The sequence below is a fragment of the Athene noctua genome, chromosome Z (assembly GCF_965140245.1).
Source record: "Athene noctua chromosome Z, bAthNoc1.hap1.1, whole genome shotgun sequence".
NCBI classification, from domain to species: domain Eukaryota; kingdom Metazoa; phylum Chordata; class Aves; order Strigiformes; family Strigidae; genus Athene; species Athene noctua.
The window spans coordinates 80,062,392-80,076,888 of record NC_134077.1 but is presented as its reverse complement, the minus strand read 5'-3'; the positions used below and the strand labels follow the sequence as shown (position 1 = coordinate 80,076,888).

Below are 14,497 nucleotides of genomic sequence, written 5' to 3'. Positions count from 1 at the left end.
TCAAGTCCAGCCCCTAATTACTTTCCCCTATTTGGTCCCAATTCTGTTAACATCCGTACCAAAATCTGGTATTTCCAACACTGTTACCTAAGCAATTTTAGCCCAATACCATGTTACTGACTTGTACTGGTATGCATACGAAGACAGCCTGTCACAAGTTTCCCTTATGGCCCTACAATTACATTGATTAAATTTAATTTACATCATGCACTTTCTGGATAGAATTTTCTTACTTTACCCTTGACTCTCCTACCTAATTTTAATTAAGAACAAGTATTCTCTTACCTTATGCATACCTGAGCAACAATATATCCTGTTCTGCACTCGTGCTATATCTCTGTCCTTGTATAGTTTTCATCTTGCTCCTTGAGTGATGCTCTAAATTAGGATCAACTAATTTAGAGACGTGGTGTTCCAGCAGGACCTCTTGATCCCAACTAGCCTGCAAAATCACATTTTCCTTTGTAAAACTGAAGGAGAGAAAAAGAATGCCTTCATAAATACATGAGGCAGTGAAAAGTTAATAGCTTAGGTAACTGAACTAGTATCTTTAAAAGCTAATTTAGAATCCATAAAAATTGATTGAATCAGTTAACTTCTCAAAATTATTGCTTAGGGGAGGTAATTTGTATTGCTTACAGTCACTTAATGGTTTGAAAAGTTTTCTGTGAAAGAAACAGCAAGAGGCAGAGCTAAAAAAACCCCAAAGCCCAGTTCCTTTGGATAAAATTCAAGTGTCCATGGTCTGTAGTTAATCATTCTGAAAGAAGACTACTGAATGCTTTGTGTAGCCTTCTTCCATAGGAAATTCAGTCCAAGGTGCATGTGCTAGCAGAAATTAGGAAGCTATTCATGTTGAACCTTAATTTCAACATTTTTCATGATATTGGAAGATTTTAACTAGTCCATATTCTGTATATCTTTTAGACAAATGAAGTGTTGAAAACATCACAAAGCAAGATGTTTGCAGCTTTAAAGTATCACTCAACAGACTATTTATATGAGGTATAGTTTTATTATTTCTCTTAATATTCTGAAAGAAATATGGCAGTAACTGAAGAAAAGATTGAGCGCACATTAAAAAAAGATACAGAAAAACATTTTCTTAAGAATTCTGTTTCAGTGAGATTGTTGTACTGCACTTGCTGGGGTAACATAGTGAAGTAGTTAAAGGTTTTTTTAATAAAAAGTTAAAGTACAATTTTGCCAAAACTGAAGAGCATCAATTTTTTTTTAGTGTCTATTGCACTTACAGTTATGTTTTATAGCCAGTTTCCTGCTTAGAGCTTTCTTTGGAGAGTGCACTGTGCCTCCTAATGCATAAAATAATTCAATTAATTACCTTCTTGGAGAACAAATCCGATTTTCTAGCTACTTGAATATGTATTAGGATAATGATACACAATCCTCTATTCCCTACTGGTGGTAAGAAGAGTTTTTATAATGTTTTAGATTAAATTCATGGGAGCAAGTGTTTTTTCACACCTGCAATGAGTATTTTGGCTTTAGAAGATGTGGATCAGTTAAGATATAGAAACCTTATGAAGTCTTGTTTTCCCTCCTGTCTACATCTATGTGATGTTACCAACTGCTTATCAATGAAGCACACTGTATTACTTAACTGAGTTTTTATTTATTTACATTTTCAAAGAAAAGCTATGAGACAAATTAAAAAATTCTCCAGCAGAGTGGTGCTTTGCCAAGGGGGGACATTGCTAGTATGTGTGCAGAAGAAGGAGTTGACAGACATGTTTCTTCAGGATGCCTTCAAGAGTTCAGGGAGATTGCAAGTACACACACAAGTGCTCCTGGCACATAGCTGGAGAAATGCAGCCTGGGAAGTGGTCCAGAAATGGTACTTATGGGTAACCTGAGATACACGTTGTGAAACACATTGCCCACATCCCTTGAAGTGCAAGAATTGTTCCATGTAGTACCTGTGTATGTGCCTAGTGTTTTCTTAGATTGTAGCAGCCAGGACTTCTTTTTCTGTTGTAACTCCAACAGCATGCAATCTGTCACTCAATAGTTGTGCAAAAACCTTCTCACAGTAGTTCCATTCAGTCTGATCTTCAGATGTTTCTGTGTTATCTCTGAAAAAAAATAGGTGTGTTATCAAAACCTGTTGTGGACTATCGTGCAAAAGAGAAGAATTAAAACTCACGGCTCTTCTTGCCTGAATTTTGAGGAGTAGGGTGGTGCTGACATCAGGACACATGAAAAGTGATAAAACAGAAGTGTTTACTGACCTGTTGAGTGACTGCTCTGGAAGGGTGTGAATGTTTCTCTGTAATACTACCAGAAGGGGTTAATGGATGTGATCACACAATTTAAAGGTATTACAGACCTGACTGTGCAAGGAACTTGCTGTGCTAAAACTGCAGCTTATTGTTCTACTCTTGTGCCTTCTACCCTCCTACTAGAAAGTACATGGTAATTAAATCGACTTTTCAGGCATCTGATATATCAAGTGCACTTGTCTAATGCTCCAATTCTTAGGAAATGCTGGAATTCAATGAGCATATCAGACTGATTCCTGCACACATCTGACTCAAATGGATGTAGAATCCTGCTCTTAATGTACTTGTTATGCATTTTTATCAATCTCAGATAGAGTTTATCCAGCTGCCCAGTATAAATATATCTTTGAAGAAAGGAGACTTTTCAGTCATTAAAGACAAAAGAGTTGGATTCCTCATGCTTCTGAGAGTTGTAGCTGTGATTAAAAAGTCATCTTATAAGATGACAGAAAGTTAAACTTCTAAACTGACAATATATACAGGGTATATAGAACTATAAAAATGCACATTTTATCTTTCAGTTAGAAGAGAAATTGGCAGAGAACTTTACCTTTCCTTGAGAAACGGGTAAATATGCATTGATTAAATGCCATAGGCATTAATAATCGGCTTGAAAAACACTTTTATATGCTTAAGAAAGGCAAGAAAAGTTGTGTATTAGCAGACTTTGTAAAGTGAACTATTTCAGTTTAACTGGTGCACTTAGAAGAAATTATTTTAAAACGTTCTGTAAAATGCACAATTTTCCTGTTTTAAGGCAATTATCTGTGATGAAAGCCCTGGGATGTATTTGTTCCACTTTACAAGCATCAGTGATTGTAAACAATTTTAGCTATTAAGCTACAGGCAGCTTCAGTAAAACTACACCCTGGTGTTTAAAATTTCTTTCTGGTCTCTGTCACATTGTTGCTTATCTTTAATTGTTCAGTGGTTTCTACTTAAAACTCCAGCAGGCCATTCTTTTGTAACCTAAGAGTACTTTGAGAGCTGTTATGTCACAGTCTTTACACCTTGTTTTAATGAAGGAAAAGGTTATCATCAGCTCTTTCTCTTCCTGTGATCTCTACCAGGAACTTCACTAGCTGTATTTTATTTTGTGATGAATACAGTTGTTTTAGCAGGAACTTCAACACAGATTACTTAAACTGATGCATGGCTGGTAACATGCAGAAGACCTAGGTGTAATTGCCTGTAATTGTCTGCTTCTGCCTTCTTTGTTCAGAATTTGTAAAGGGGAAGGTAATTCAGGAAATATCATGCTTTGACAGGCAAGAAGGAATGTGTTGGATCAGTATGATGTTCATTAATTTTTTACAAGAGACTTCTAAAGAAAAGATGCTATGATGGCAGTAGGTTTTGCCTGTTTTGTTAAAATTAACTGTAATTTACAAAATTGTAACTATCCCACAAAGGATTACACTGAAATGGAAAAAGGTTTGGTAATGGTGACCTTTCGCAGAAGTGATAGTGTTTGTTTGTTCAACATTGCTTCCCATGTCTTCTTCTTTTGTTTCTTCATTTATTTTTTTTTAATTTCCTCTCCACCTATACAGGAACGTTTGAAAAGTGCACCAACAGCACGGTGTTCTGGTAGCAATCCAAGTCAGTGAACTTTTTCTAGTTTGTCACTTGAAATGTCTAACAGTACAAGCTGTGACTGGCTTGACAACATATGCTGAAATGGGTGGACATTTCTAGGACCTGAAGCAACAGAGCTGAAGTCAGGCAGTGGACTTAGAACTCCTGATTAGTTTCTAATCTCATTTATTATGTTCTCCCCCATTTCTATAGCTAGTTGCCTTTTTCAGTATGCCTTTTACACCCCACAATTTTTGAGGACAACTTCTTTCTAACCTATAAACTTGTTAACTTCAAACTCTGTGTAAGAATCATTTGTCTCTGCTTCCTAAATTCACTGTGTATTCCGTGGTTCTGTGCTATTTATACAGTACTGCACGTGGGCTTTTGTGACAAAAGAACTGTTAGTTAATTGAAGGTGGTCTTCAGTGAAATGTTACTGAAGTTGCCACGTTAAGCATTTAATTCTAGAATTCCATTGATTACTACCATGCTACCCTGTTGTTTTTACTGAAGATAAAAGGGTATATAAAGGGCTTTCTTTAGCTCATAATGACACATGAAGGCTGAGAAGCTTTAGAATATTATGAGTGTCTAAACCAGCAATAGTAGGAATTATTTTAAATTGTTTCTGGTCAGCTTACACACTTGTCAGTTCAAGAGACCAATGCAAGTGTTAAGATAAGCACTTGCAATTGCACACACAAAGTTTATGTTAAGTGTAGCTAGGCATTATGTGCAGTTTGCATATGCAGAAGTGTAGATTAAAAGTTAAATATCATCAGGTAAATGTTAATATCTTGGTTTGGAATGTGTCAGTTTTACCAAAAAATAAAGCTTAAATATAAAATATGTTTTTGTAGGAAACACTTGAAAACAGTGGGATTCTCTGACGAGGTAGTGCACAAAAAGAAAAAGAATTGAACTGTGTCTTTAATAATTTTATCCCATGCTTTTTTTGTGCAGAGCATGGCAAAGCAGAAGTTTTCCATCTGGAGATTATCACTTTGCTTTCCTCCCTGTTTACATCAAGATGAAAAGTATCATCTCACTGGACTCTTTGCTGATGATAAGTACAGGAAGCCATGGACTAGAAGTAGGTTATATAGTCCTTAAATTTTAGTTTAGATTTACTGTGGATTAAAGGAAAAGCTTGTATTTGTGCATAATATGGTAAATCTGGTAAAAAAAAAAAAAAAATCTTTCCGGAAGTAGCAGTATGTCAGTTCATATAGCTCTTGAAGATAGAACATGTTGATTGCTTAAGTAGAAACAAATGAGTAATAGATACTTCTGTATGCCACCATAAATGAGGGTGCTACTTGATTAGTTTGTAGAAATCTCTGGAAAACTTCCTGTCTGGACATGTGGTTATGGAAGAAAAGCAATGATCAGAGGTAAATAAAATTCTGAACCTGATTAGTTGGGAGAGGTTTGAAAGATGATGCTGAGGTTTTGAGATGTGGAAAAAACTGGGGGGTTCCAAACATAGAGGTAAACATATATATATATAAAAGTATTTGCATCTTTCTGATGTATTTGTATTTACTTTTGCTAATGGAAACTGAAAGCATTGTTTCTTCTGTACATCTTGTGTAAAGTTTGATTAGCCTCTGCAATGGTTAGATCAATACGTACAAATAAAAATTAATATTTTCTGTGTGATTCTTTTTCTCTCTTTTTGTCTAAGTTACTTCAACACAGAACATGATCACTATTTCAGTATTGGATCAATGGAAGAAAAGTCTATCTGTGGAGGATTTCCTGGAAAAGTCAGTAATCTTAAAAACATATATGATTCCTTTGATATCATTCAGGTACTTTGTGAATCAGAAGCTAATGATGATAACACAATATGGAAACGTTTTCTGACAGTTGCAAGTGTACAGTGCACTGGAGCTATAAACTGTAGCACATAGCTTAAAGATGGCTTTTTATGGAGCCCTCTGCTTTTTTATCTCATTTTTGTAATGGTTGTGTAATCTATTTGTGGCATTGGAGAAATTCTCTGAAATCTGTGCATGAACATGAAAATAAACCATGAGGACATTTCCCCTCCTCTCCCCAAAACAGTTATCTCTCATAACTGTAGATGAAGCTATTCAAAGAAAGAGTATTTATAAATCTTTGAGAAGGTATAAAAGGCATCTGTAAGTCAAACTTGTATTAATGCATATGAAGACAGATGTATTTATTTTTAAATTATTTATATAAAGTAAAAATGTATCAAGTGAACTCTGAAATATATAGAGAGTTCATTTTAAAAACAGGTTTGCAACATGGCCTTTACAGCATACATAAGAAATGAAAATTATGGTTCTGCAAAACCAGTAAATTGTGTGCATTTCTGCTCTTAACCATCAGTGTGAAAGAAATGGATAAATTACATTTGTGCTTTTACTGGCCAGTCTAAAATCTATGTTTCAAATATGCATAAAGAAATGGTTGTGAAGAATATTTGTAGTTGGAGAATTAAGTAAGCCTGTATAGAAAATGCCAGCACCAGGGTTGCTAGTACCTTACAGTGGCACTCCTCTGTGATTTCACTACAATGCAGTCTTTAATAGCATTGCTACATGCTGTCTTTTCAGCAAAACCCTCTGCTCATTCATGGTACAGAAATGATCAAGCTGATAGAGTGAATCAAGGCTGTGCAGAGAATGGTGTGGCTGTCTGTAAAAGCTGGCCTCTGTTTCAGCAATGGGGAGGTGTTTTTCCTGTAGAAGTGGTACTGCGTGAAAAGGAAGTGCATAGTTGTTCAAAAACATAGTTACTGCAGGAGAAGAAAGCTAGAATAAAAAGCACATAATGGGAAGTTTTCTGGAGAAAAAAAAAGTCTTTACCCTTAATTTGAAAGGACAGTTAACCCTCCCGGTGCTCTTCTGTGTAATTCTTCAATTATTAGTTAATAATCATAATAGACTCTACAGAGATTGTGTTTTTCTAGTGTTATGTAATTCCTGGAGCTTGGTTAAGGAAGTTAAATGCTGCCTGGGGAACTGATTCTGGTTTTGGCTTTGTCAAAAGTCCTGTGTGATTTGGACATCATTTGAACCAAAAACTCTGCAGTTAGACAATGAATGTGCTCCTCTTATTTCTGGCAGACTTGAAGAAGATGGGTGCTCATAACTGAAGTTGATGGGAGAATACTAATGCTTTAACATGGAAAAATGCCAAATACTTTGAAATTCAGACTAGGAGTTTGATGTCTTAGATTGGCACCCAGCATGAGTATCGTGGATTTACTCTAGAGAATGTAGATTATAATATTATCATTTTTATGGGAATCTTGTGAATATTAATGTCTTCATTTTCTGTTTTTCTCACAGTGTTATTAGAAATATCCAAGATAGTGTATTTGTATTCAACTTGGGTTTTGTTAAATGGCCTACAGCCATATGCTCAATAGTGAAGATAATAGCATTGAACAATTTTTATTACTTGGTCAACCAGAAAATTTTGAAAAAAAAAAAAAAAAATTATGATCACAGCTTTACCAAACACAGTACACATAACACAGTATCAAACACAGTAGAGCATAACACAGTGTCAGGTCAAAGTCCAGTTAAAGGTTTTCTAACATTTCAGTGACTTTCTTTATAATTTTGAACATTATTTTGATAGGAATTTTTAATATAACTTAGCCTTTTCTTTTTTGAAAAAGAAAAGAAAAGCAACAAATAACTGGAAAATGTTCTCAGGTTTTTGTCCTTTGGATCCATAGTACTATTCTTTACCTTCTGAACACAGTGGTGAGACAAATATTTTCTAAGGCTTTGTAGAAGAATTGAGTGGTTTTCCTTGTGGTGCTTGCACTCCTCTCTTGGGTTGATGGGAAATGCTCTCTGTGGCCTAACAGCCGTTACCCTCTTGGCATTCCATGTCTCTCTAGGGTTCAGGTAACTAACAGATGTTGAAGTGGCTGACTTTCATTATAGCTGTATAGGCCCCCCTTTTGCTTCTTGTCCTCAGGCTTGTAGTACTAAGTGAAGAAATATGTGAGTACTTTTAAAAGTTTGGACCTGAAGCCCTAACTGTCCCCTAACATTGTGCCTTCCAACCTCAACCATTTTGTGATTCTATGATCCTGTGAACTGGAAGCACTTGATTATATTTTCAGGTTTTAATTCAGTCCAGCATCTATCAATGTAACCAGTACACCACTGCATTTTTAATAGTTTAAGATTTTATGGCAAAACTATAATTACAAAATGAATTGCATCTGAAATGATTCTGCCTTATAATGAGCTTGAACTATTGGTTTAGATTAATGATGAAAGCTGCACTGAAGAACAATTGAAATTACATAGTGCATCTTCTGAAAAAAATAAGGCTATTATATGTAATATAATAATTTTTGCACCTTCAGTCATAAATGTTGTGAGGATGCTGCAAAATCCATGCGAAAATGTCACCCAAGATGTTGTCTAGACTAATAACAGTAACAGAAAAATAAATTACTGAAGAAGTTGGTTTAAAGACATAGGGTGGTTTAGATATAAACAATAAGCAATTCAAGAGTCAGTCCGATGCCATCTCAAAGGATATTAAATGCCAAGAATGAAAAAGTTTATTAGACCAAACAGCATTTACTTTTACCTGTTGTTTTAGCACTTAAGTTAGTCATAACATCTAGATAAATCTGAGGAAATCAGTGCAGGTATTAGACTCCAGTTACAGAAAAATATGGGATTATTTCACTTAATGTGTTTTAAAATGAAGTGGGTTTAGTCTGTGTACCAGTGAAAAATAAACTGGAGACAAGGAAATAAGGAGCAAGGAGTTAAACTTAGGAGGAAAGGATGTATTTGTGCTTCCGGTTCTTCAAGTGCGTTCTGTTTAAGGTAAATACAAATAATCTAAGTAACTTGGATATTTTAGGATATTGGTTTCCCTGGGAGTAGGACTAAGGAGTATTAATACACATCTTTCATCACAAGTCATTATCAGTGTTACTGGTGGGGAACGTAATACACTGCCATATATTTACAAAGCAAGATACACACAGAGTAGAGATAGGAGTGAGCAGTAAGTAGGGTAGGTTGTTCATTTTGGATATTTAAAACTTGACCTATGGTAAATGTTTTTCAGTAGATTTAGTGTTAGTAAAGAACAGGGGGTGAATAGCATGACAAGTAAATTTATTTCTAATAGTTGAAAGATTACAGGAAATAAGCAAGATGTTATAATCTTTTCAGAACTGGTTAGACACTCTGCTGTTGTCATTTAAACTAACGGTAGGTGTTCTTTCTGGAGTACAGTGTTCACTGCTTGGTATGGCTCACTGGAAACCTATAGTCCTGGAGTGGTAGAAAAAAAGTATAACTGCCTAGTTAAAAGATTCTAGGCTTACTTATGGCTTGACATAATAATTATTAAAGTGTGTCTTGAATGTGCTGATACGTAATATGGTTATAATTGAGTTTAGTATCTTTGGATTCTTTATCATAAGATTTAATACACTGTGTTTTATGACTCTACTCAGAGGATTACTTTAGTCTGTTTTTCCAGTAGGCACAAGTTTTTACTACTAAATATGGGCTTTGTGTAGATATTTCTATGTTTTTCTGTGTGTCTAAAAGTCTAGGTAACTAGATTAAGAGACGTGATATTTTGACATAAATTTTTCAGTTTGGGGTGTTTGGGTTTGTGATTTTTTTGCTGAAAGTTCTTCATGTAAGCCAGTGAGGAGTGTAAGTGTGAATGACTGATCATAGAGGTCAGTGAAGTGGACTGACATGTTATGAAAAACTGGTTCAAAGTGCCAGGGAGCCTAGTATCTCCTTGGAGAGACTGAGAAACAAAAAGAAGACAAGTAGCAAGTGGGAGAAAAACACCGAGAAGACACAGGCTGCCTAGGCAGGAGTGAAAAAACACCTGGCAGGAAAGGAGATAAGGAAGAGAGTCTAAAATTCCTAGAAAATGCCAATTAACCTAGTTGACTACACCCCCTTAGTAGCTTTATTACATGCACTTAATTGCCATCCTTATTTTGATGATGGGACTCAACTGCTCACATTTCAAACATACTGCTGAAAGTTTTACTTCATATTGTAAAGACCTAACTGAAGCTAAATACATTAAATCCAATGTAGTGTGTTCGCTGTACAAGTATAGCTATATGGATTGAATATATGTTTCCATACTTAGAGTAGTCTCTCATTTAGAATATTTACTGTTTTCTAGAACAGCCTTACCAAGGGCTTGACTCTGGAAAAGTCTGGCCCATATAGTCTCAAATCAGCAACTCACATGAGCATGATCTATCTATAAAACTATAGGGAAACCCATTGATTTCAGTGAAGTTGACCCACATGTAACTTGGCACAGTGTTCTAAGGTTTGTGGAGTTTCAAAAGCTTATGCCATGTTAAAGTTTGGACATTAATTATTATAAATGCTGCATAGTTATTGCTTGTGAACTATAGTACTTGTAGTTTCAAAATTGACTTTTGAGATATACTAAAAAATATTGTAAAATATTTGATTTTTTTTTAAGATGTGTGGTAGAGATTCCTCACTATTGCTGCCTAAACCTGAAGGTCTGTACCGATATTCAGAGGTGCGCTCTTATACTGATTCCATTTATGAGAATTACCTCCAGATGGCTAGCCAATAGCAAGACTGTTTAATGCAAAGGATCATTTAAAAATGGAATAAATCAATAGGATGCATGGTTGAGAAATCAGTTGTCTGAAATTAGAATATTAAGTTCAGTCAGTATAGATGAGCAGAGAATTTGGGATCTTCAGAAATGTCATTAGTCAGCACTCATTAGTCAGAGTCAGTTTCTTGTTCCAGTCAGTTTATATGGATAACATAGCGTTAACGTGACCATATTTAAATTAGCAATTACAGATATTTTGTCTGGACGCATAATTAGCTCAGGACTGTGATTACCTTTTTTTTCTTTTTATCTGTAGTCAAATGATTTTGCTATTTATTTGGCAAACAGCTTCTTTTCCTGACAAGTAATAGTAGTATTGAGATTAGTATGAAAAGTGACAGGAAAATGAAGTGGGTTTGTTTCTTCATTTATCCTGTCTTTTCCCTATTCCAGTTACTTGCAATTTCTGCATGATTTTTGAAACACAACTATACATTTTTAACCCATCAGCAAATTTTAGTCATAAATGTTATGACATCAGTAGTTTTGATGCTTTTATTCCAGCCATTATCCTTTTGTTCAATTTGATGCTGGGGGTAAACTTAAAGGCCTTTTTCTTGGGGAAGAAATAAACATGTAATTTGACCATGGAACTAGTTAATAATGATAACAACTCTGTAATTTCTAATCATCTTCAGTGAATACAGTGATTATCAAAGTTTTTAGCGTATCTTTCTGAGTGCTACTGATTCACTGGGAGTCAGGGAAGTTATGACAGTGCTTTTACAACAGCTTCAGTATCAGATTTTTTTTTCCTGCTTTTTAGGAAACCTATCTCCTCTGTAGAGTTTCAGATTAGTAATGAATTAACAGAAGTTATTCCAAGTTCAAATCCCTGCTCTCAGACTGTCATAGAAGGACCTTTACCTAGGAAAAATATTTTAATGGAAGAATCCACTCAGGACAAATATTTAAAGACTGACTACACCACTGAATTTAAAGAACAATGGCAAGGTAAAGTGTTTTCTATCTGTTTTATGTTTTATTCACTGTTTTCTAACTTTCTATGGAGTCAGCTTGTTAACTTCCATAATTTTCTGGGCATGATCCACAGACACTGAACACAGCCTTTGCAATTGCAGGTTATAATCATTTAAGAGAGATTTGTTCCCTGGCAAAGCAGAGCTTGTCTTAACAGTTCAAGGTAGATGCAAGCCAAAAGAAGTTTCAGGCTGATCAGATATAAGGAAGAAGGTGACAAAAAGTATCACAATAAGTAGATCTTATCAGGCATCGAATAAAATGTTAATGATCCTTTGTACCTCAGTAAAATTAGATTCTTGTGGTATGTTCTTTTACCATGTCAAGGCAGGAGAGAAGTAAGCAGTTTCTGCTTTGTTGCTGGGGTGAAGGCAGTTCAGACGGGATAGTATTCCTATGTGTTTTCTGAAATTTTATGATTAATAGTGCCCTAATAAATATAATTAATACCAATCACAGAAAGGAAAATGTTGAGGAAGTGATTTAACTATATTATGATTTATTATTCTGAACTACCGGGTTTATTTTTTCAATAAGGTGGGGTTTTTTCAGTATCAGTCAATTATATTACTTTAGAAAAGGAAAGTGATGTAATCATTTACCAAGAGCTTTTTTCCACAGTCACACAGAGGAGGCAGGTGGTTCTTGATACAGTATTGTACAGGATAACATTTACTAGGAACATAGTATCAACAGTGCAGGTGTATTGCAGTTAATAATTGAAAGACAGTAATCTTAATTCATCTGATTAAGTAATAATCTGATTTTTTTTTTCAAAGTTAGGTGGCATATGGCAAAAGGTTTTAATAATTGATAAAGTTCTCTATAATGTTCTTCCAATGGAGGAGGGTTGTATCTGAATTCTGAATAGCTTGTTTTATTACTGCAGGAGTTCTTTTCTACCAGTTTGTGCATATTAAAATGTTTCACAGTTATTTCTGTTAATGTAACCCTGTCCTTCCTTTCAGAGAACAAGTTCGATTTCTTCAGTCATTTCACTTTTTAGGGTGTAATAAAAGAAATAAGGCACACAATACTTATCAACAGCTGTAGTATTTAAAGGTTCTTGTTTAAAGCAAAAAAGTTTTAAATAAGGTTGTGAAGTTTAGTGTAATAGCTTATGCACACATTTAAGATGTAGATAGTAAATTATTATTGGACTATAGCAGAGGAAAATGGTAAGAAGGTTAAAACTTGTGAAATATGAAGCACATTGAATGGAAAAGTTAAGAACTTCATTTGGTTCAGTCAGTAACTGTAGAGTTCTAATCTTCTTCCCAATTACATAAGATTTATGTTAGATTATAAACAAATCTTCAAATTTTAGCATGTTGTTAAAGGGTTTCTGTTTTGCATAAGCTGTCTGTTATGAGAAAGAGGTCACAGTGGAGTGACAACCATATTCGTACCATTAAGCTGAACAGCACTAACTTTACACTCGCACATGATGGCACTTGCAGTGAAACCCCCATTCAAACATGAACAGAGTACTTGCTCCTGACTGATAAAGTACGGGAGCACGTGCTTAAGCTTATTAAAGTTCTTAAGTGCATTGATGATCAGAAATTACTGAATCAAAGAAAGAGATGATACTGCGTTCAAGTTGCAATTCCGAAAAGTAAGCACATTAAAAAATGTGGAATTGTACTTCCTAAAACCACAAAGTGGCAACTCAATTCAGTTCTGATGGATTTCAAACACTGGCATTTGTGAATTTCAGACTCTGCCTATGTCTCCAAATTTTGTATTAGGAAAGCAGTTAGGTATGTGATTGCATCTTTTCCACTTCAGGAGGGCACTTCAGTAAATGTGTAAATGCATACTTGCATGGGCATGCCTTCGTTGAGGTGGGGAGTAACAAGTTTACATGTTAAAATGAGCAAAAAAATGCATTAATTAACATATTTGAATCAAATTAGAATAATGAGATTAGTTGAAATAAACCTCCTTTTTTCATTCACTTTAAGTACTAGAGCCACTTAGAATGATACAATACAAATGATGTAATAAAATATAATCAAAACTGCAGCTAAATTGGGATAATAAATGCAAATCAAGGACATAAAATGTGCCTCATCTGACTGATTTACTGTTAGGATGTTAGGAGTTATCTTGCTTTATTTGAATTAACAAAAATTAAATGAGATATTATTTGAGAACAGCATGATCAAGTTTATGTTATTGAAACAGTCTTTATTTTCTGATTTGTTTTACTACCTAATTTTGCAACCACTATCTGCCCGAATATTGAGGTGTTTCCTACTTTGTTTTCCTGGTGGCCTGAAGGAAAGGAAGAATAGATCAGGGATTGCGTAAATTGTATCAGAAATCTGTCAATTATTTATTGGAGGTACTTTAATCTTTCTATGCTATTAGAAGCTTTGGTAGCCTCTCCTGAACTGTTAATCTCATTTTATAAAGAAACATTTATTTCTTAAGTGATGTATTTCTTTATGGGGATCTGTCTGTGTTAAGAGCATAAAACAGTTTGCGGGGAACAAAAATCAATATCTATCATTTCCAGCCACTAGGAAGAAAAGGAGGGTTATTACAGATAGGGAGTCATGCAGGGAATGAAAGAGTGATGCGGGAAGGAGGAGGTGGAAGTTGGTAAAAATTAAGGAAGAAGAACAAAGAAATTTCTTTTCCCTTCTATATGTAATATATATGTATAATATGTGTGTATATGTATTTCTGTATATCATATTGTAAATATAAATGATTGCATCAAATAGAGTTGTGATTACTGCATCAGGTCTGTCTCACAGAGTAGTAGTCTCAGTTCAAAAGAAATTAAGGTCCATAATATCTTTCTTGATATTATAGTAATTTGTAACCTATATTTTTTTGTTTGCTCACTTTGTAACTAATTTTTTTGTTGCTTCAGAATTAAAGCATCTGCATTTAGGTTTAGATGTTTACCTCAAAAGTTCCTTTATCATACTTTATAATGCAAACAAGGGAATGAAAAC

At 34.7% G+C, this 14,497-nt stretch overlaps 1 protein-coding gene across 1 annotated transcript in view; it reads left to right on the top strand.

The window, feature by feature from the left end:
- SHOC1 (shortage in chiasmata 1) overlaps positions 1 to 14,497 on the top strand; it is a 65,205-nt gene that overhangs the window by 7,095 nt on the left and 43,613 nt on the right. The window contains exons 2-5 of the mRNA XM_074932725.1: positions 928 to 1,005; positions 4,845 to 4,974; positions 5,569 to 5,650; positions 11,311 to 11,498. Of these exons, the coding sequence (XP_074788826.1) occupies positions 928 to 1,005; positions 4,845 to 4,974; positions 5,569 to 5,650; positions 11,311 to 11,498 (478 nt within the window). The remainder of the gene's footprint in view (positions 1 to 927; positions 1,006 to 4,844; positions 4,975 to 5,568; positions 5,651 to 11,310; positions 11,499 to 14,497) is intronic.